This window comes from Heliangelus exortis, chromosome 19 (assembly GCF_036169615.1).
Source record: "Heliangelus exortis chromosome 19, bHelExo1.hap1, whole genome shotgun sequence".
NCBI lineage: Eukaryota > Metazoa > Chordata > Aves > Apodiformes > Trochilidae > Heliangelus > Heliangelus exortis.
In genome coordinates, this window is record NC_092440.1 from 5,277,095 (window position 1) to 5,300,641 (window position 23,547).

Here is a 23,547-nt window from a genome sequence, read left to right on the forward strand (position 1 = left end):
TATGTTGTAGTACAGGTTGACTCCAGTTTTAATAAGCTTTGTCAAGCCAATATCCTTGAGAAAGCTTCTGTTGATCACTTCAGCATCATCTTTCATTCTCCCAGCACAGATTCACCCATTGTTCTGTGACAACATGGTCATGAGTTTGGTACAAGTTACATCATATAGGCTCAAGTTACATCATATAGGCTCAAGTTACATCATATAGGCTCAAGTTACATCATATAGGCTCAAGTTACATCATATAGGCTCAAGTTACATCATATAGGCTCAAGTTACATCATATAGGCTCAAGTTACATCATATAGGCTCAAGTTACATCATATAGGTTAGTTTTAAAGGATGGTGAATTTGGGCTTGTTTTCCCAGTGTTCCCAGAAGAATCTATTATATGCCTGGAATAGGATCAAACTCCTATTCCAACTACACCCTAGACTACTCAGAGGCATGCCAGGTAAACCTTAAGTTGCTATTTCCCCCCAGCTAGAAGGCTGTAGCTCACTGCTATGCCAGACATACAGGGGACTGCTCAATCCATTGGACAGAATATTTACCTTCAGAAAGTTCTTCACCCGTTCTGGGTTATAGCAGTTACTTTCACGGCAGATTCTTTCCACTTCCTTTATCTGACCAGTCTTGCAAGCTGCCTGGATGTACTTGAAGTGAACATCTGGATCCTGGCTGAAGTTTACAATGGAACCCAAGAAATAGAACAGTCCTAGAAACAGTTACATGTTTTTAACACAGTTCGAAGGACAAGTGAAGCAAGTGCAGACTATTACAAGCTTCAGCTTGTGACTTAGTTCAAGCCTCAGACATTATCTTTCATTCAACTGCAAGAAAAAGGGTATCTGCCCTCCTTCAAGTTTCATCTTTTTGATCTTTACTGAAAAGGTTTAAGAAACTATCTAGAACAAAGCTATACCTGGGCTCACTGTGATGAGCTCACCTGGATAAATTTGTTAGCTGGACTCAGGTCCAGCTGTGTAACAAACACCTCCCTCAAAATCCTTACTATTAGCTTCAATCAAGTAGTGCTCCCAAGTAATCTGCTTCCCTCTAATACTGTACCTTCATAGCTTTTGAAAGATTCAAAAAGCTCCACAAGAGACTGGGTACCAAGCTGTTCATGGTATTTAGAAGCAACTTGCACACAGAGCTGTAGGTTTTGCCTAATGTTGGCTGACAGCATGGCACGCAAACACTCCACAGAGTCTTCAACTGAGAGAGAGCCAAAGAAGTTCACAAGCCACTGAAAAGGAAGACATTTTACTCATTAGCTTATACAGGATTTTACTTCTAAAATGTGACAACAAGCCAGAATTCATACCCAAGTTACGAGAGAGAAGTGTTCCACATTCTCATACTAGAGACTTACACACTCACCATCTCTACAGCTTCAAAAATGCAATTTGAAAGCAAGATCTGAAATGCTCACCTGGAAAACTGAGGTCAGATTTAAGCCATCAAAACTACAGATTATGGTTGAACCATTAACTAGACAAATGTTCTTGAACCAATGCTCCATGTGTGATTTTGGTACCTATAAACCATTTTATAGCAGCTACAGGGATTTTTAGCAGCTACAGAAGTGCTGAAGTGTGTTCCCTTCACTTAAGCTTTCACTTTCCTATTCTGTAGAACAGACTTACCTCAGGATTCAACAGGTGAGTATGAACGACAGCACGTTTAATATCATAGAGGTCAGTGTAGTGTTCCAAAGCTCTCTGGAGCAAGCCTGCCTTTTCACACAACTGGGCAACGTGAGCACGATCATAGTGTGTAAACATTTGGTTTCCAAGAATGGCATCTGCAACCTAAAGGATTATAATTCATATTCAGACTGTCAAAAGTCACAGCAGTTCAGCCTAAAAATTGCTGAAAAGTCACAGCACTGGTTGATGTTGCTAAACTGCTTATGGATATCATTATCAGACATCATATTCTTGTGCAAGGCTACTACTGTCTCTCATTCACATCCTGGAGGAACCAGGTTAAGAGGCTTTACCTGTGGGGCATGAATCAAATTCATCTCCAGGAGACGAGTCTGAAGGTGGCCCTCTGCAGGACGGTTATTTTTCAGGGCATCCAACAGGAAGGATGTGCACTGCTGGATGAGGCTGTTCTCCATGAATACATCCACAATCTGTAGAGATTGGTCAAGTTAAGAGAGGAAATCTATACATATTTATCTGTATATACTAATGGCCTGGCTAGAAGGTTAGAAGGATTGCTCATCACAGCACCCAGCATGCTGTGTGCTTTTTGTTTTCATAGGATTACTCCCAGGGTAACAGAGACAAGTTTCACACTATGTTTTCCTTTTCTCTATAATGCAAGAAGCACATAACTTTGAGCTATTATGCCAGATTTTGTCACTCACTCTATTTAGTTTTAAAACAGTGTGCAAATCCCATATCTTCTCTCTTATTGGGAAAGGTACTACAAGAAAAGATAAGATTTCTTCTCTGTAGTTTTCATTATTTAGTACTGCAGATTGCTGCCTTATTTCCCTGTCCATTTAACCAGAAGTGCCCACTGGCAGGCAGTACTCAACTTAGGTTTATATGTTCATCTTGCTCCAAATTCTCTGCATGGGAAGGGTTAATGTATGCTCCATTAAAGCCACCAGTAGGACAGGAACACTCTACTGCTTAAGCCATAGACTTGATAGACTCACTATCAATATTAACTATAACCCAGAAAGCTTCCATAATAACTTGAGAGCACACTTGCCTCTAAAGACTTAATAGTAACCAAGCTTCACTAGAATAAGTTTAGTCATTTTTCTAAACAAGCTACCTAGAGACCTGAACTGGCCTTACCAGCCCCCAAAATGGTACTATGCTATTACCTCTGTCTAGAAAGAGACCAGTACTCTTGTTGTAGGCATCACCTGGTTAATGTTAGCCAGAGGCTCCTCATCCTGTACCAGCATCTGGGAGAACTGCAGGCCTTGGTCTGGACTGACTCTCATCACACTTCTCAGTAAGAAGATCCAGTCTGGGGTATAGCCAACCTAGAGATTTCAGAAACCATCATGCACGTCTGGGAAGCTTTACATGTCTTTTAAGCTCTCAGATTCTTTGGCATAGGCACTATGAACTGCTGTGAAGTTGCCATACCCATTGCTCATCTTCCAGGAATTGTCAGACAAAAGGATTGCTTGACTGTTGACACAAATTCAGCATTCACCCAGTTAGTAACTGAACTTGTGCCAGGGCATTTCTCTGGCTAGGTAAGAAAAGTGCTAGGAACAAAATTTCTCAACAGCCTCAAGGCACTATCAAGTAAGGTCACAAACTTACTAGTGGACAATTTGTTATGTAATTTGCCCAAAAAAAGGTCTTATGGATTTAGGAAGAATCTTATCCTCACTCTCTAGAATAAAACTGAGTCAGTCCATTGATTTGATAGTTCATAAAAATCTGGATGTTCTAAATTAATTTCTTTGCAGACTGCTCAGACCTTAGTCATACACTATGATTTGCACTAAAACAATGAAGTAAACACCATTTCTCAATCTTACTTATCAGTTTTAAGTGACAGGAATCAAACTTATCTCATGCAAGATAGCTTGGGAATGTACACATTAAACCCAAGATAGACTCTAGCAGCTTGTGATAATCAACTTTACCTTTTTAGCATACAGCACTATTTTCTGGAACTGACCAGTTTCAGCAAAGCACTGAATCACTTTGTTTGGCACATTAGCACGAAGATAGACACTGAGTGCAAGGGTTGGGTCAGCTGTCTTCACCAGGTCTCCCAGCTCCTCTGAGCACTCCAGCTGAAGTCAAAAGTGGTATTTTGTCAAGCAGAAGAATGCAGAGATGCAGTATCAGCAAAAGTACTTTTCATACAATTATTACATGCAAAAGAATTAAGCTAATGTCATGACTAAGCCACCTTGTCTTCCTTCAGCCACTTCTCCAGAAGCTGCTTACGGCCCTGCTGAAGGACAGGACGACAGAGCTCCAGAGATTCAAACTTGTTCAGCTGTCCCTGGTCCAGCAATATTCCAAAGTACTGGAGGAGGGGAGAGGCCTGCCCAGGCTGAGCTGGTACACTCTGAAACTTCCTGATTGTATCACTGGTACGCAGGATTCCCTGAAGAGGCACAAGACAGAAAGAGGCACTGTTTAATCAGTGAAGTATGAATGGTATTAGTCAAAAAAATCAGGTGATAAGCTATACACTGAAGCATCTACTCTTAAGCCTTCAGGCTGGAGGTCTTCATCAAACCAATGACATTCTAGCAACAAGTCAGTGGCCAAGGCAAGTCCAGCCTGTGGCTGGAAAGTACAGCAGGTCCTCCTTTATGGGATACAAGAGACAATATTCATCAGAACAACTAAACCATAGAGAACTAAAGCTAGTATTGTAGCACTTCAGTTTCTGAACATCAAGCACTGAAAAGCAAGTGAGCTGGGCAATTCCACTAAGCTAAATCCCTATGACTTCCAAGCTTTACCTTTGGAGTTATTTACCTTTGGTGCAGATGCAGCTACTTTAGCAGCATCTGCATAGCTTCCTTGTGCAAACAGTGTGTTGAACTTCCTGGCAAATAATTCCTCTGCCCCAGCTAGGTTACTGCGGATAGCCATACGCAGTCCCAAGTCAGGATTCTGGAGAACATTTGTAGCATAGTTCACTATGTTGTCTTCCTCAACACATACAGAAAGCACCTGGAAAGGACAAAAGGCATACTGAGGAGTGCTGCCCTTTCCACAAGTACCATGAAGCACAGCAAACAAATGGCTATGCAGCCCATCAGCAAAGTAGTAGATTATTTAAGTTGTTTCCCAAGCAGTGCTGTATTAGGAGGACAAAAACTGACTAATCAAATAGTTACTTGCTCCCTTTCATGATGCATGTCACATCAAATCATCATCAGAACTTCAGAAGGCTCAAAAACACAATGCTGGATTTGTTACCTGTCCTTTTTTGTTGACACCAATAATGCCTGAGGTAGGTTCATGAGGAGCTGTGACAAAGATTGTATCAGCACTGATACGATTCATGTAGATGCACACTCCAGACTCCAAGTCATACATGTGAATATATCCATACTTTGTGATCAGGTAGATAACACCATGCTTAATTCCAATCTGCCAAAAGATGAGTTTTGATTAGTCAGCCTTAAGACTATAACAGCTAAGACAGCTGCCTTTAGCCTAGTCACAAGATAGTAGTGCAGTGACATGCCTCTGCACTGACACTAGGAACAAATATAGCTTCAGGCTTCTTCCTTAGAACCTCAAAGCAATGAACAGCTTTGCTGGGTATCTGAAGCCACTACATAGAGAGGCTGAAGGGAAATTTAACTTTAAGATGAGTATGTCCTTTGCTGCAGATAATGAGTTAGGCTGAGGGATAAAGTTTAGGCATTATTAAAGCCACTTTCATGTGAAGCTACAAACACCATAACACTCCTATCTAGAACTCTGGATATTATTAGGAAGTTCAACAGCCAAATCAATGTTAGAGACATTCTAGCAGAAGACACTATTGAAGGCTTTTAATATTGTTGTTGGGTTGGGGGTTTTTTGGGAATTTTTGTTTGACATTTTGTTTGTTTGTTTTAACTACAATCTTAGGTTGACATATCTAGAGAAATACTGGAGCAGCCTGGATATTTGAGTTCCTGTTTTAACGACCAGGCTACCTCTCAGAAACCAGAAGGAATGACATTAAAGCACTAGAGAAAGCATTCTCTACAGCAGAAAGCAGCTGGCAGCTACTTGCCAGACTATGCAGCTGGGGTTTTTTTTGGAGGGTCAAATATTTACCTGCATTGCCACAGGAAAATCTGTCTGTGCTTCAGGTGGGAAAAACACATCAACAGCTTTCTTAACAAATGGCTGATTTCCAGTAGCTGGCTGACCTACTTCAATTATGTGTAGCTAGGAAAAAAAGAGTACATGTCACAAGACTGCCTGCAAGTACAGACACATGAAAGAAGCTCCTCTCCTCAGATGTGCAACTGAAGCCCACTGCCACACTTGGCTGATAAGCATTTGCCCAGTCCTGAGCCAACAAAGCCTGGGGAGCTGTGCTCCAAATATTTATCACAGGGACAAGTTTTCTGGAACTTGATAAAGTTAAAAAAACAGAAAAAATAATTAAAAAAAAAAAAAAGCATTCTAAGCTTTCTGTCAAGGAAGACTATATTTCTATTCAAGACAATTTGTTCAAGATGATTTCAGTGATGCTTGTCAATTCATGAACAATTTGTGCTGTAAAGGCTAGAAAGATGAAGACATTTTAGTGTTGTCACAGCTCTTTACAGAGTGCTCAGCAGTTGTGTATTCAACTGCTATTGGATTTGACCATCAGGCTGATGCAAACAGCATATCTGCATCACTGAGGTTTATTTAGTCTCTTCCTATACTGAATTCAAGAAAGAGACTCCTTAATAAAAGGTTGTTCAATTACTTCATACACACAAAACACCACGTGGGCATCAATTGATGCTTTAACACCCTGAGCTCAGCTCTCATTGCATGTACATTTGTTCTTATACCTAAGTTTCACCCAAGAACTCAGACTTTTTGCAGTTTCTATCCTACTGAGAGCATTTTTGTGCTGACCAACTATGCTGCATACATGTTTCCAGGCTGCTCTTTAGAGAGCAAACACTGAACTGTGTGATCACTGAAGTTCTATTAGCATTGGCTTCTGCTACAGCAGAACTGGAAAACAGTTGCAAACTTTACCTTGCCCCCTGCAGGACTCCTCACAGCAAAACAGAAGAGAGTAGAAGGTTTGGCATTTCCCTCTATTTTGAATTCTGCAAAAGCTGCTGCATGGCCCTCTATAGGCTGGGAGACTTTTCTGTCAACTGAGTACAGCTGCATTGCGCCAACCACACGATTTTGCTAGAAAAAAAGAAGAAAGGTCAGCTTTTAGAGATAAGTTTTCAAATGTTTATAGCAAGAACTTTGAGATAATAAATGAAAAATAACGGTAAACGCCTCTCATACCCTCCTCCAACACTTTAATCACATTAAAGGTCAGGTTATTCATATACAAAAGACATTGTTGGGTTTTTTATCTATAGAAAGCAAAGTCAAGAAACTATAACAGCTACTAAGTCAAAAAGGGCCACAACTCTCCCAACTGTTTTCATAGCATGCTGTTCAAAGGTAACTTACCTGTGCAGAAATTCCTATCAGCAGCAGCCATTTTTGGTGTTCATCTGTTCTGTAATTGATGATTTGGCAGCCTGCAAGACTAGCATGCCTGTCAAACATCTTCTGGGGTTGTGATTCCCCTTCCATGCTCCAGTGGTAGACTGCTGTCTCTGTCACCAAGGCAACTGTATTCACAGATATCCATTTCCAGAAGATCACTTCCTCTGCCATCATGTGGGCTTTCATTTTACTTTTCATCTCAATATTAAATATCTGAAGTGTTTTCCCAGCTAGTACAACAAAACCCAAAGAAACATCATCAACAGATTTCCACAATGGCCATCCCACAACCTGTCTATCCACAAGGACCCTGGTTTAACCCACTATTCCAGTGATGTTACAGACAGAGTTATTGTTCTGTCCCATCTGAGTCTCCTTTGATACTTGATTCACATCAAACAGAACCCCAACCCCAACTCCTCTACCATCCCTGAAGCAGAAAAAGTTTCTTATGGACACCCACATGGACATTCCAACAACTGACAAGCATGGACACTTTAAGCTGTAGTGATAAAACAGTCTAAGCTACAGAGCTTGTGTAAACTCTGGTTTCGGCAGCAGCACTGCTATACCAAGTTAGAGATGTCTACTAGGTGTCACTCAGTATAATTAACAGAAAGTTTGTGTCAATTTAGTAGCTGCTGTAGATGACCTGGATTGAGTCCAAGCTCTTGAGATAGCCAGAGGCCATTCTGTTTTTCTGTTGAGCAAACTGCTCTTAACTAGGAGGTAGATGGGCTCTGTGGAACAGTAATACAGAAAGTATCTATTGGAGAGGCCAGTCAAAAGTTCAGGACTACACAGTTCCAATTAAGATTACTGCTTCATTACTTAGGTAACTATACTGCAGGTTTAAGCTTGACTTCAGATTTTAACAACTAGAAGCAGGTAGGCTTTTAAAACTATGAATATAGTTTTTCTGTTTTCTGTTCACAAAATGCCCACTCTGCTGGAATATTGGCCTGTAATATCATTATTTCTAACCACATTTCACAAGTGTTTTCCCTGCTAGTAACACTTCTGACTGTCAAACTAGATGTTCCTTCTACTGGGAAGTTTTGATAGATGAGGGCTGCTGGCCACTGAGGAATCATATTCAGAGATATTACTCCTAAATTAACATGCACCTCAGAATGCTCTACAACATTTTATCATAATTTATACATAAATTGGTCCCATTAGTTTAATGCAGTGCCAAGAAATAACAACTCAAGACTTCAGAGCTACCAGATGAAGCATTTACGTTCCCTGCAGCAACTGCATAAAGAGCTGTTAATTTGATGAAGCAGTTCCTAGGACAGCTTGCTAGCTTTCCTGGGACCAAAAGCAGCCAGTACACAGTTACAGTATTATACAAATGCAATAAGCCCAGGCCTAACACCAGCTGTAAACTGACAGCTGGAAAAAACATATTTACTGTATTGGACAACAATTCCTCTAGCAGTGGGCTGGTGCTATCAAAGGCTTGAATTTGGAACTTCCACAGTGTGCAGCCTTGCATGCACAAGGCAGACAAATGGTTCTGGAAGGGTTCTAGTTACCTTATAAACAGGAGTATCAGTAATGTGTACACAAAAAAATGTTTTTGAAATCAATATTCCTGAGAACGAAGCTCTATGTTCTTCCTAGTTTTAAGAACATAGAAGAAACCAATAAGCTGCTAAAATGAGCTAAAAGCTCATGTTTGTCTGTCTTTTAGACTAAATTTGGCTGCTGTGTTAGAGTTGGAAATGACTTTAGAAGCTTCATCCATCAGCTAGCTCTGGATATTGGGTGCCACAGGAGCCATGGTAATACAGTTCCTTAAGTGTGGCAACACAAATTCAAACTTCAGAGCACTAAACTGCAATCAAGCTGTAAAAATTCCATTATTTGGATTGAGAGCAGAACATGATATAAAATCATAGCAAGTGCAAATATGAGTGAGTCTAATGTCTATTTGAAGACTTTCTTAGGCCATCTGAGACAAAAAGCCAGACTCTTACACAAGCTTTTCTACTCAAGCTACCAGACTGACCAGTCCTTACTCTCTACAACTGTAGTAAGCAAATTCATTTTTTGAACATTGTCACGAGAATTTACACTTCAGTTCACTGGAGCATGGAGTTTCTCCATTCCACAAAGAACAGACACATTCTTGAATGCTCCATTCTCCACTTACACCAACTGGGGAATACTCTCAGAACAGAGCAAAGCAAAGAACCATGAACACAAGGACAAAGCATAAATCTTGGTACACCAGGAGAATGCCACATGCAATCCAGAAATGAAATTGTGCACACTGTGTTGCAGTTTAAACCAAGAACCATTTCATTTCTTTTTCTGACGCTGGGTTTGGATGGTTATTGCTCAGTAATCCACAGATCATGAGCAACTCCCAGTCATGGCACACCGAGTCACAATATGCAACAGGTCCAACCACTGGAGCCTCAGTCAATCAGCAGGGAAAGTCTGGAGTGACAGACTGATTTAACTACATCTTCATGGCATTTGGCTGTAGTTCTGCTGATTATCAAGGGTAACATACTGGTCAGGTAGCTCTATTCAACCTCTATTCTACCCAACACTTTGGTCATGATTGATAGCAACAGAGATAATTAAGTTTGAAATCCCTGACAACACAACTTTGCAGGTCAATCTGACATCATTCACTCAACATTATCTGTTCAGAGGACACCTGTTCACTCTGCATGGTCAGAGTGATACCCCTTTTGAGCAAGTCTTAACACTGTCAAGAATAAAGCTATATTCAAGAATAAAGCTGATGATAAGCCATTCATTTAGTAGGTTAGTTTTAAAACCAGATGATAACAGTTCCTTTTAAGAGCTAGATCAATCTCTACTAGTGTAGAGAAGACACTTTCCTTGCCAATATGGCTTGGTTAAAGGGGTCCAAGATTAAAGACAGTAAACTTAAGAGATCTGAAATTCTTTTCAGTTTTACCTTTACCCACATTCCAGGTAAGGCAGTCCTTTGCAGGATGTATAAGCATCTTAGCCAAGTCACAGATTCAGCTGAAGCCAGACATTAATACATTAATTTCCCCCTAATATCAGTGTAAATCGGAGATCAAAGACCAGAAGTTACAGGTTTTGTGCCAGTTCCAAGGACAGTTATTTCTTGGACCCCTAAGTAATTTCACCATGATTTTTCACAATAAAGAACACACTTAGGCATAGAGGAATAGCACACAGGACATGCTAGCACAGGTCTCTCATAAAAATATTGCAACTTGGTTTTGTCTATCAACTGTACTTCTACCATACACACAAACAAACATTAAGAGCACACACTTGTTCACTTGGTACAGTCAATAGTCAAAGCAGCCAAACAATTAGCAACAAGCCAATGGAGAACATTTTCACTGTAATACCAGTTGAGGATTAAGATCCCCCACCTGGCCATGAGGTGAACTGTCAAATGGCTACCTTAAAGTTCAGTACTTTTTATGAGATTAGACCATTCTGTACTATCAAACATGAAACGTCACCACAAAAGTTCACTCACCATCTGTTTAGATAAGATGCAGGAAGAAAAGTACATAATAACAGTTATTGAGATTAAATACCAGAAATCTATCATTCAAGAAAAGAGCCAGAGATGTATTAAAAATTATTTCTTTGAGCTCAGAGAGCTACTTAAAGGCAGTATCAACACCACAGGTGCTGGTAAACAGATGTCTTCTATCTGCAAGATCTCACGACTGCCAAACATAACATGCTTGTACATTCAGACTTTCAGTTCCTGGCCATCCTTATGATATTTTGTTGGTATCTAGTAAGTTCTTCAGAGCTACAAGAAAGGGCCAGGACAGAGCACAGAGTAAGAATGGTTCTACAATCCTACTCATCTTCACAAGTGCCCACTGTATTTACAACACCTGTTTAAAGGAAAAATATACCACATGTTGACCTGGTCCTCAGTAAGAACAGGAGGCTGCAGTGCCAAGCCCAAGCATCTCACACCTACTTGGAGGGAAATCATCCAAATATTACTGAAAAATCCACTGCCAATATAGCATGCAAGTTCAGGCAATAATCTTATCCTCATATACATTCTTCTTAGAAAGATAACATAAATCTTAAGCTTAAGAGCATACATAAACAGTAACACTCAACAGTAGGTTTCATAGTGCAATACTGAAGGGTTACTCACCTTTGAGTGCAATTACTTTAGAGGCTGGATTCATGATGGCACTTTCGGCAGAAATGGGACGTCTGATGGGTGTTGTTGGATCACTCATGTCAATTATCACTACTTGTGCCTGCTCTCCCACTTTCTCCCTAATGCAGATGAACTTGTCAGATTCCATTGTTAGGGTACTGAATCCAATGTTTGCTGGGTTAATGCCCAAATTCTGGAGCTAGAAAGACAGAAGAGAGTGCTTTATTATCCTTCCCATTTTGAAGGTCTAACTCAAGCCCCAATGTCTAAAGTCTCCTGCATAAGGAAATGCAAGACTGGCATATTTCTCTGACAAGAATGTTTATTATGGAACTATGATTTACCTTCTGAGTGTTTCATGGGTAAAGAGCTACACAAATCAAGTCCCAAAGACATTCAAAAATTGTGCTATTGATGCAAACTAAAGAAATTTTAACTTGAGCATTTATTGCTTAATCTGTTTCTAGAAATGAGACAGGCTTTACACCATCAGTAGCATCAATACTCCAGATTTAGCAAGGCTGGTGAATTTTATTTTAAAAACTTACCTGGAAGAACTATAGCTTACAGTGTTACTGGGTCTTATGGAAAGAACCAGTTACCCTTATGAAACACTCTTAGCAACATTATGGAATGAAGTCTACAACAGCAGGTCTCAGAAGGGTTATTTTTTACAAGTGGACTTGTTCATCTCAGAATGTAATTCTTACCAGTGAAAGCTAAGAAAGACATGTTAAAATCATCAGTCATTCCACCTCTCCTTGCTCAAGATGCCACGCCATTTGGCTCAACAACAAAGGCAAGGATTTCAATGCAGGCCCCCTCCAGCCTTATACCCAGCTCTCAAAACACAACTTGTGCTCAATCACATAGATACAAAGATACAAAGCAGTATTATATACAGATAGATACAATAGATAAAAAGCAGTTACTCAATGTAATTTAAAGTAATCTTCGGCAACTGAATAGACTGCTCTAGAAGATGACTATTTCTCATTTTCATCCTTTTGTGTTAGGTTTGTTTTCATCCACTTCCAATTTCAGGGCAACAAGAAGAGGTAGCAGTCCACAGTATCACTGTTTCAATTGGTCTGCAGCAAATCAGATTTATCTATGCAGCACACCCCAGCTTGGTATGCAGGCAAGTTGCATTTTATATTAACAGTAATTGTGACAAGCCTGAGCACCTGCTTTATGCCCCAGAGCAATGCTTTCCAAGCACAGGAACTGTATCAGCTTCACTGAAGCTTCTTACAGGATTAATCTATACTGCTTTCCAGTGCAGTGCAAGTGAAAAATGACTGCCCTCAAGGAGACAGGATAGAAAGTACCACAAGCATCAATGAGTCATTAAACTCCTTTGATATATACCATCAGGACCCTTATACAATAAACTAAACCCCTTGGGCAACAAGTCCCACAGTGGTGTCATAACACTGTTTTAGCATTTTTTGACCTGGATGATCATGGCTTGTTACAGTTTCTGTAAAGCTACTCACTAAATCACAAATTGTGTATGAAAGAGATACCTAGAAGTGTGGTGTGTTGGGACTGTGCCCAAGAACGCCTCAGGAATTTTCTATTCAACTTACTAATGAAGAGCTATTCAGCTCAGTAACTGCTGATGTCTGGAAACTCAAGTTTCAGTAATGCAATACAAGCCAAATGTACACACCTCCCACGAGTGTCTCAGCAAAATTGAGACCCATTCATTTAACACTTCACTTCAGTAAATACTTCAACATATGCTAGGAAATTTCAGTAGGTGCTGTTCATTCCAAAAGAGAATCAAAGTTTAGGCAAAAGAAGCTGCTTGCAAGTGAAGTTTTAAAAACAAGTCTGCTGGGTATGCAGAGATTGCAGGCTTCTGTGTCAGTAAGGAAGTTTCTATATCAATCCATGCACTTTGCATAGGTAGTGCAGATAGTACCAAATGAACATGCAAGCTGTAGCTCCACCAGCTACTGTGGCCTTGAACAACACAGGAATAAACGATGGGCTCTTAATTCCACAGCTCTTGGCTACATGCTATAGACAGGGCAATATGACACTTACTGTGACAAAAGGGCAACACTTGACCACCTTAATGCTGAGCAGAATCTGAGTCCATCTACCAATAAGAGTATTGATTAGGCTGAGTGCCACAAGGGTGGATAAGATATTTAACTACAGCACAGCAAAGTTTCTAACTTGTTTTAATTAATTCAAACTCGGATGTGTTTCCAGAGAACTGAAGTAGAAACACAAGGTCTCTGCTCAATTACTGTGCTTCAGCTTGACCTACTCTTCAAGACAACCCCTGGCCACTCATTCTTCACAGTGAAAATTGAGGCATTAGGCTACCTAAAGTTCAACTTTCAGCCCAAGGTTATTCCCTGCAAAGCCTGGTCCATGTTGAAGAATAACACTTTGGGTATTTTCACTCAGGTAAGTAAGATTTTGCATCACGTTTGGGTATAAAGAGTTCCCGTTTACACTTGTAAAATCTAGCAAAGCTTTCAGAAAATGTAAAGTTAAATTATGCATGAGTATCACTGCCATCCTTTTTATTGGGAAGTCAGTCACATCTTTTAAAGGCAAAATGCCATTGCTTCCTAAAAAATATTCATATAAGCACTGCAAGCCTCAGCGAGTTATGGCAACACTTCACCTTTTAGCAGTCTGAAAACACTGAAGACTGTTCCTGCCATCAGGGAAATGGAAAGTATATCCTTATCAGATTGTACATGTTCCTATACCATGGGAACAGTGTGAGCAGCATATTCCTTATGACTACACATAAGAAATAAGCAAAGCCCCTCTAACACCAAATAAAGGGACATTAGTAAGTATTGCTTCTATACTGGATAGAATGAACCTGCCAAGACAATCTGGACTATGTAGTTCTAAAGCACCTTCATCCCTTCCTCGAGCACAGAATTAAGAGAATATCATAGGAGGTAACAAGAATTTAGCTATGTCTTAAAGGCCATCAGGTGAAGGTGCTACAAAGTCATTACTGACATTTGGTATCTTAGAGATTTTGCAGCTTATTTTAACAAAGGAGCAAACACCAGGCTTCTCAGTTGCTACTCAACTTTAAAAAAAATTTATTTAATTATGCTTCTTATGAAAGCAATACTCTCAAACTAAGGTTGCCTTCTTCTGAAAAGAAGGATTCAATATTGCAAAGTCATTCCAGAGACATTTAATATGGGGACAGCCTCCTTCCATGTTTTCAGTCCTCTTTTTTTGTGCATAATTCAGACAAACTCTAACAAGTACCCCCACAACACCTTGTTGTACAGGAAAGGTTAACATTCTGTTCTCCAAGTAACAGCCTAACACCACTCCTCCTCTAACATGCCCTAATGCCCATTATCTAGAGTGAACAATCTTCACTATAAGCCAGAAAAAAGCAGATAACAAAAACCTTTGTTTCATAGATTACTGCAGGCTGGATCAGAGACCAAACTTACTTATAAGCATCTTACAGATACTGAGAACTTACCAACATGGTAAAGATTAACCCAAGGTGTATTATTTGGTGCTCAACCTGAATGAAGATACACAAGTTCTACACTTAGGATGCCATACAATTATAAACCTGAGATTTAGTCTTTCTCCATATTCCTTTACCAACATGGCACCATTTGCTAAGAAATGGAATTGAGATGTTTTTACACAAGAGTTCTACTAAATATTGGGCTTTCTGTGGAGCACTGAGATGCAGACTGCGCCAGCACAGACCAACTCAGACACTGATTATATCAGTCTCCAAAATAAGCCCATTTCTCTCTTAATGGAAGATACTTAAACCTAACTCACTGGAGTGTTCCTAGACTGACATCCAATACTTAGGACTTACCATCAATTAAATGCTGAAGTTGGAAGAATTCTGTGAACTTCAGATACCTCCAGGGTTCAGTAAATAACCCATATTTCAGCTTCATGCTGCAAACCTCTAATGGAAATCCTTTTCAGAGGTGATCAGATACTGTCTTTTAAGCCCACTAGAAAAGAGTAAGGCTTGGACATAGGCTATAGGTATCCAAATATTAAAAGCATCTGCTAAAAGCTCTGCAAGCACATATAATTTCAAGCATAATACAAATCAAGAACGCAGTAACACAGCTTTTTAGAATTCTTGCTCATGTAACAATATAAAGTTATAGTAATGCTCAAAAAGGAACTGCACATAGTTATTGGATATCCTCTCTCAATTGACCACCCTCACCTCTTCAGCTATAGTTTAAATCTTGAGAGGTGAGGGACATCAAGACCCAGGGCATGCTCGTGGTCTTCCAGTTGCAATTAGGCTTTCATCTGAAATTAGCTACTCCACAGACAAGAATCTGTTCTTTGTGACTGTGATAAGGATTAGGATGTTTAATGAATGAGTCTCCCAACCACATGTGGGGCACTTTTCAAACCAATGGGCAAACAGGGTCTCTTCAATGCTAAATAGCTGAACTAAGTCATGATATTTAGCCTTATCTTTTGAATACAAGTCCAAAAAGTCATTTACAGCTTGCAAATATCCTGAGTGCTTTTAAGTGCACATGTCCAGCCAAAGTAAACTCATGAAAGCCATTATACTTCATTTCAGTCACGCCTATTGCACAACAAATAGTAATTCTTAACAAGACACCTCAGACTACTCCAAAAGAAAGTGGTTTTTGTCCAGAAAATAACAGAAGTATATCTACATCCCTTATGTTTAGACCCAGGATGCTTTAACATTTTAGAGCTGCACCAAGATGCACAAAAAACTTATGAGCACGTCACAAACATTTTTATTTTTTACATTAGCTGGCTATGCTCAAGAACCTGTTTCATTCAACAAAAAGTTAAACACTCTCTACAGATCCATATCTCTATCCATGTTAGAGATGAAGTCCCCAACCTAGGAACTTGATATTCTGCATAAGCAACTGCTTTCTTTGCAGGCAAGCAGAGATTTTCACTAGTAAAAACTGAAAAAAAGCTCAAAAGTTAAGACAAGCTTGTATGAACAAACAAATGACTAAGTAAAGTTAATTTTAGATCAAGAACACTTTGTACACTGAATTCCAGTAGCACTGCTTCCAGTCTATGTACCAGTATATTTAGTCTTCTACAGCATTTCCATTGTAAACTACAATCCCCTTGGAGGAGTTCAATCTGCTGAAAAATGTATAATTCACTGCTCCAACAGAAGCACTGGAGTTAAGAACCTGATTAAATCACAGTAGCTTAAGTGTTTACAAGTACTTCACTATAGCAGAGCTGGCATAGTTTGTGCTGTTGTTGCAGCTGGTCAGCTATCAAAGAGATGAAAGCCAAATTATCTTATTCCTCATCCTTGCTATGGGACATACCTATGATATCCTCTGTGGGAACAATAAGCAAGATGCAAGTTTTGTGAATTTGTGCAGACTTGCAGCTAGAGTTCACATCTAAAAACAACTGTTCAATTGCATTCAATGGAGTTAAAAAAAAACAAAAAACACAGTAAGACCTGAGTTCCTTCTTGGCTTGACTACTATATCAAGACCTGGATATCTTTCTTTTACTGCAGCTATTCTCCATCTTTTAGTTCACACAAGCAGTAACAACTTTAAATATAACACACACTGTGACTGGCAAGTCACTCCTCCTGCACAAGCTTGGAGCTCCAAGTCAGCCAGGAGGACGATCAACACACAGCAAAACAAGCTTCACAAAGAATGCAAACAATCTGATCTCCAGTATGCCTCCAGTTTTGTGTGGACCAAGATCACTGTTTCACTTCACCCTGTCAGTTATCCATCCCCAGATAGAGTGGGAGAGAAGAGTTCAGTGTTTAGCACTGCAACTTACATTTTGTTTCTTCTGGAGAACACTTACTGCATCCTTCAGTTCTTCCTTTAGGAAAGTACATATAACTATCTTAGGAAGACTCTGAACTTAAGTAAAATGATGTTTCATCAGCAACTGGCTGAATTCAGAAATTAGTAATTAACACAGTAATTCTAATTACTTAGAGCCATGTAAGGTGTAAACAGTACACCTGTTTACACAGTGTACAGAAAGATTTAATGTAGAATCACTGAAACACAGCACAATTATAAGAAACTAACTTTTTGAATTTAACATCATAAAGCAGTGTACTAGATCCATTGCACTAATTTTAAATATGACCATTTAACTGTAGGCAAGCCAATTTCTTTAAAGTAATATGGGGAGAAAAAAAACACCTATTAAGCTGATAAAGCTATATATGGGTGATAAAGAAGCACTATGAAGAGAACTGAAGTTCTTGTCTTTTCATTAATTCCCTAGCAGTCAACAATAAGCAGCATGGATCCTTTATTCATGACTCTAGATGTTTACAACACACAATATTCAGTTAGAGCTGATAAAAATGTACTGCAGACATCCAGCCAGACCAAACACTACGAGTTCCCACATTCCTTCTGATTTCCCTCCCCATTTATCCTACCATGGAGAGTCAGAAGCAGCACTGAGAAGGCTGACTGCATTCCTACTCTCAGCTACCACTAATCTCAACCCTCAAACAGACTTAGTCCTTTCAATGACATCAAATTATTCAGGAGCAAAAGCAGGTGGTAGCAAATAATAGAACATGACTTCAGTACAAATCCCCTGAGAAGCTGCTAGCCCCCCACCCAAAAGAGAAGTGTTACCAGACACACTTTAGCCATCACAGAAACAGTCATTTAATATGCAAAGCAGCACACTACATCTATGACATATTACATGTCATGTTCTCCCATCTTAATTGTATAGACCAAATACAGAGAGCAGGATTGGCTACGTTTGCTGCTTTTAAACTGCAAAAGCTCTCTGCATTCTTTCTAAGGGAGAGTTGGTTACTGCAGTCACTGCTACACTGGAGGGGCATCAGGGAACTGACTGTGTTATTCTTCAGTATGTTAAACTCCCTTAACCCATGACAGCTCTGATGATACAGGTGTGTCTGCTCCCTTGGGCACAGAGATTAGATACTTCTGGAGTTTGCTAGCCCTACTACTGCTTTTCAGGCTAGGACTGCTTCTGCAGTGACCAAGACAGCTCTTCCAGTCAAGCAGAAAAACACTTCCTAAAAGGAGCTAGAAGTGTCTAAACCTATTTCCCGGGCTGAAATGCTTGATGTGGCACACAGTCCACACTGATGAATGATAGCCAGTCCATATTTTGAAATGCATGCCCGATTTGACAGAAAGGGGCGGTGCAGAGACGGCAGGATGACTTGCCAACTCCACTTCCTGTTCTCTCATTCATTTAGCAAATTCCTTTAATTCCTGCCTTAAACTGCATGCTCAGAGACCGCTGTTCTCTCACTCCATTTACAAACCTCTCTTACTACTGGTTCACAAGGAAACAGATAAACCGGTTTGTCTGTGCTGCATCCATTAGTCATGGATCTTTTCCAGTGCTGGCATTATAGTTTTCACAGTCTATTAAGAACAGAACTATGTCATTTCTACGGAGGGTTTTTTAAAAATGTTGTTACGCTTGGAAGAAGGGACAGAGACTTTGAAGCTTCCAAATCCAAATGATTTCTCGCACCTCATCTCACTAATTTCCTCCCAGTTAGCAGCCGCACAGAAAGATGTTCCCAGGAACCACCCAGATCCGGAGGCTGATGGTCGTTTAGGTAAATGAGAAAACCCTCGATCCCTCTACAAAATTAAGGCGCCGACTTAAGCCGAGGCGGGGAAGCCCCCACGGTCCCCGGGGCGGGCAGCCCAGCCCGACGCCTCCCCCCTCCTCGGAGCGGGAGGTCCCTCAGGCAGCGAGTGACTCTGCACAAATCGCGGCGGCTCCGTACGCCGTGGAGAGGCTGCCCGGGGATGGATGGAGGGTCGGAGGCAGCAGCCAGGGAGCCCGCACCAGGGGCGGGTTCGGCCCTGGGCACCTTCCCGCAGTGCCCAGCGGGACGGCGGCCCCGCACGAGCGGAGAGGGAAGGAGGACGGGAGGGAGAGACGGGGTCCCCCCCACCACAGCGGCCGCAAGAGGCGCTCCCGCGGCCCGGCTCCCGCTCCCCTCAGTGCGCCCCCAGCCCCGGCTAGGCCGCGGCCCCCCCCCTCTCTGAGGGGCAGGGTGAGGCAGAGGAGGGGGGAGGGAGCCCCGGCCCCGCGCCTCCACCGACCCCCTCCGCTCACCTGAAAATGCTCCTGGAAGCGAATGGGCAGTATCTGGGCCATGGCTGGGAGCGAGCTCCCCGGGGCAGGGGCACGGGGCAGGGGCCGGCGATAGCAGCAAGACAGGCGCCGCTGCACCCCACACGGCGGCGGGGAGGAGGGGAGGGGGAGCGGCGCAGGCGCAGTGCCCTGGCTGGGATGGTGCCCCGGCGGGCTCGTCTCTCTTCGCTGCCTCGGCTCGGGGCCGCTCGCTCTGGCGGTAGGATCACTCCGCACCTCACCAGCCTGCCAGGGTCTCCTCAAATAGTCCCTCCCCGCGGCGCCTCTTCCCCGGTCCCATCGCCCCCGCCTCTAGCCCGCCCTCACCCCCCAGCTCCCCCCCCCGCCGCCCTCCTCTCCCCCGTCGCCTCCCACAGCCGCTGAGCGGCGGGGCTGTTGAGGGGGTACCGAGGGAGAGGGGGGTGCCCCGCTGCGGCCAGCGGAGAGGGGCGGGAGGGGCTGTCAGAGCCCGGGTATCCTTCCGCTGCTGCCACACACACTCACGTGACCCGGCCCCCTCCCCACAGCGGTGGAGGCTCTGCCCCCCCCCCCCCCCCGGCCCCTTCCCTGCCCGGCGCCTCACGGGACCCCCCCCCCAGCACCCAGCGCTGGGTCCCCTCCCGTCCGTCCCCACAGCGGGTGCGGAGGTTGCTGGGGATGACTCCCCCCTCTGGGCTGCGGGAGGTGAGGAGAAAGCCGCGGGGGTCCCAGGCGGTGGCCCTCGGTGGTCCGGCAGCTCCCTATGCCCGGGGGGCCCCGCGGCCTGCCCGGCACCTGCTGGCGTGGCCGGTGCGGGGAAGAGCGGCTCTGCCTCTCGGCGTGGACACCGGCACGTCCTGGCCAAAGGGGAGCAGAGGGATTTGTGGTGTTTGACAGTCATGCCCCTCACTTAGGGTATGAGGTCCAGGGCAGCCCCTGGGAGCCCCACGCTGGCTCTTGGGTCGGGCTCAGTCAGACTGTGGCTGCCCACTGCCCGTGGCCCACCCACAGATCAGAGCTCCAGATGGGCTTTGCTGCCCACTGTCACGCCCGAAGGTAGCTGAGGAGTTTCATCACCAGTTATAAGGTATGTTTGTAAAGCCAGCCCGCTGTTTTACCATGTTGAATTTCTAAATTTAAATAGGTTTCCTTCCCCAGAGAGTTGACATCATAAATTGAGAAGTTACGGGATAACGAAGTGGAGGGTCCAACACACACCAACAATTTTTTTTTTTTTTTTTTCACCCCTGCTCCCAGTCTACCCATTAGTATCAGATGGGTTAGGTGAAGGTAACATTACTGCTATTATGTTTCTCTTAAATTATCATAATCCTTCCAGATGGAAAGTGATTGCTGCAGTGTTGCTAGCTCCAGCAGTTTTATCCGGAGCATCCTGTTGTTCATGTTTTCCCAGAGAGATGAGCCCTGGGAAACACAAGATTACAGGAGAACCTCTGATTTAATTTTTGATAAATTAGTTTTGCATGCTGTGGGTTGCAAAGAAAAGCTGAACAAGGGACCCCTGAAGACTCGAAACCAGAAGGCAGATTAAAACAATTCCAAATATATTACCATTTAGAACCTCATTATTTTTACTTAACCTCATTCATTTTTAATACATGGAGCTGGGAATTACCAAAACTGGGTTAGGTTTCCAAAGGAATTGTAGGCATGGCTTTGCTGAGCCCCCTTGGTTCCTACTGACAGGCACAAGGGCAGGCTGCAGCCATGGGGACCCTTTTGACACGTGTGGGAGGTCTGGAGGTCTACAGCAGGACTGAGGAAATCCTGAACAGCCCACTGAACAGGAGGCAGAAGCTGCTGGGACCATGGTTCTGCTAAGTTCCCATCTCTTGGGAAATGTGGGATCAGTAGCTGTCCCTTGAGAATTCAAAACTGGGGTTAGACACCAATTCCTGTTCTCTTAAAAATATGCAAAAATGGAGCTGAGCTGAAGACAGACTTTCTGTGTATGGTTTCAAAAGGGGTTTGAGTAGCATTTACTCCATACATTTCTTAGTAGCAGTTTACTTATGGTGAGTGAGCTGTATCAGTTTCCAAGTGAGGGCAAGAGAGCAGTGCTGCAGATACAAGACCACCAGTGGGACATCAGGATGTGATCTGACACCAGCCCATTTTTATATAACACATTCATTCTGTGGCTGCCTCTGTTGACTGCCCTCCTTCACAATCACTTTATGGATGCTAATTATTTATACCCAGAACTCCAATTGTTAGCTTTTGCTTTCTAATGTATAGCTAACTAGCTCTGTTTAAAAAACCCAAGCCATAGGCTTCATTGTTTACTTCACAGATCAAGACATCTTAAGCAATGTGCATAGTAATAGGGTATATATTTTAAATTAATTTTTATTTAAAAGAAAATTGTGACAAAGGAAAGAACAGATTTGTCTTTGGCAAATATTTTTATTAGCAAGAATTACAAATGCACAAAAATCACTGTGTAATGTATGCAATTACTCTCTGTAGCCTGGCACTGAATTGCTGACATGAACTACAGAGATTGTTGGCTTAGGAAATCAAGGCTCTTTTAAAGTATAATTAATATCAAAGGTCTGTTATATTTCCTCAATCCAGTTTTAATAATATAATGCTTCATGCCCACTCCCAGCTGGCCAAATCCTAATTACAACATCCCATAATTTCTGTAGTTAAAAAAGCACCTCACTTTATGTAAAAGTGCTTTGCCACACTTTTGTCTGGTGATGTCTTTCTCAGTTGTCCCTTCTTATGCCATTCTGTACTTAAATATCTGCTCTTTTTAACACCTGGCTTTTCCTAGCAAGGGTTAAGTTCTTTGCAGTCATGATCAGCTCTGGAGAGCTGGCTGAGGGTGTTTGAAATTTTACACAAAAAAATTGGGAAAGATATTTTGCCATCTTTTCTCCACTTTGCAACTAGCTGAGCTTCCATAGTTAAAGAAACTGTCCTCTGTACAGTCAGCTGTGGATGATTTAACTGAGTCTTTTAACCCTATTTTCTATATTTAGTTTTGGATCTCTCAATGGAAAGGCACTACTGGCCTTATTTAAGGTATTTCTCCTACACTATAGATTATTAGAAGGAAGTGTAAAGGGTCTCAAGTCTCCAATTATTTGCTGTGCTAGTACCCTTCTGATTACCTAACTGCTACTCTCCTGCTTCTTTATAAAAGGCAGAGCCACAGCACTTAGCAGCTGAGAGGAGTGCAATCCCTAGCAGTCCTTTAACAGCAGAAATGGAAAAATTCTTGCTAGATGTTTCTCTTTGCTTTCAGAGGTTGCTCTCTTCCAGATGTTTGGTTTTCTGGCTCCTCCTATGGATGGCAGCCTGATGCTCTTTTCCAGCTCTGAGACAAGCTGCATTTTTGCCTTGGAGGGGCTGTTATTTACATGGAAAAATGTTGTATGTATTGTGCATGTTCCTGGTCATCTTCACAGAGAACCAGCCAAGGAGGTCTCAGTGGAAAAGCAATGTGCATTTCTTTTAAGTGTTCCTCTGAGACTCTTGTTCAGCAACGTCAGTTCCAATCACTGTTTAACTGCAAAAGCGTTCAATTTGCAGATGTTTGGCCACTTCACTGTTTTAATAAAAAATAAAAATACACCAGCACATATTCTGGTCTGTATGACACATCACCCACTTGGTGACAGCAGGAGTGTGAACAAGGAAACCTCCAAGTGACAGCAGGTCTGTGGGCTGGACTTGCCTGTCCCTGTGGCCACTACAAACTGGCACAGCACTGAATGGTTGATCTGCATCTGCTCCTGGCTGTATGCTGACTGCCACTGTTTGAAGGCCAATGTTTTGCCTAACAGATAAAAGCAAACCTTGTGAAGGCTGCATTAGACAGCACAAAGATGCTGTAGTGCAGCAAAGGAAGAGCATTACAGCTCCCCGAGTTCTGATCTGCTCTGTCACAGAGAAAATGGACATTTTTGATGCATCTCAAGGCTCTCACTAACTGCCCTGCTTGCTTTAGGATCCAGTTTGAAATTGCACTCCTTGTTTTTCAAACCACACCCTCACTCCTTGGACTTCTTTCCAGCTTGTCTCCTG

The 23,547-nt window shown here is 42.2% G+C and overlaps 1 protein-coding gene across 8 annotated transcripts in view; it reads right to left on the minus strand.

Annotated features, from left to right (window-relative positions):
- Window positions 1-19,787, minus strand: part of CLTCL1 (clathrin heavy chain like 1) — a 35,890-nt gene extending 16,103 nt beyond the window's left edge. For 5 of the 8 annotated variants that reach the window (XR_011729752.1, XM_071763464.1, XM_071763469.1 and 2 more), the window contains exons 1-14: window positions 19,492-19,647; window positions 11,353-11,560; window positions 7,158-7,426; window positions 6,720-6,881; window positions 5,793-5,906; window positions 4,938-5,111; window positions 4,491-4,688; window positions 3,910-4,110; window positions 3,638-3,790; window positions 2,897-3,019; window positions 2,009-2,146; window positions 1,653-1,817; window positions 1,072-1,252; window positions 555-718 (exon numbers count right to left, since the gene is read on the minus strand). Coding sequence is in view for 7 of the 8 variants with exons in the window: in XM_071763464.1 (XP_071619565.1) it covers window positions 555-718; window positions 1,072-1,252; window positions 1,653-1,817; window positions 2,009-2,146; window positions 2,897-3,019; window positions 3,638-3,790; window positions 3,910-4,110; window positions 4,491-4,688; window positions 4,938-5,111; window positions 5,793-5,906; window positions 6,720-6,881; window positions 7,158-7,426; window positions 11,353-11,560; window positions 19,492-19,533 (2,292 nt within the window). In the remaining variant the exon portion in view is untranslated. Of the gene's footprint in view, window positions 1-554; window positions 719-1,071; window positions 1,253-1,652; window positions 1,818-2,008; window positions 2,147-2,896; window positions 3,020-3,637; window positions 3,791-3,909; window positions 4,111-4,490; window positions 4,689-4,937; window positions 5,112-5,792; window positions 5,907-6,719; window positions 6,882-7,157; window positions 7,427-11,352; window positions 11,561-19,491 lie in introns of all 8 variants that reach the window. The other 3 variants (XM_071763466.1, XM_071763465.1, XM_071763470.1) reach the window with 3 other exon arrangements.
- Window positions 19,788-23,547: the final 3,760 nt, after the last annotated feature.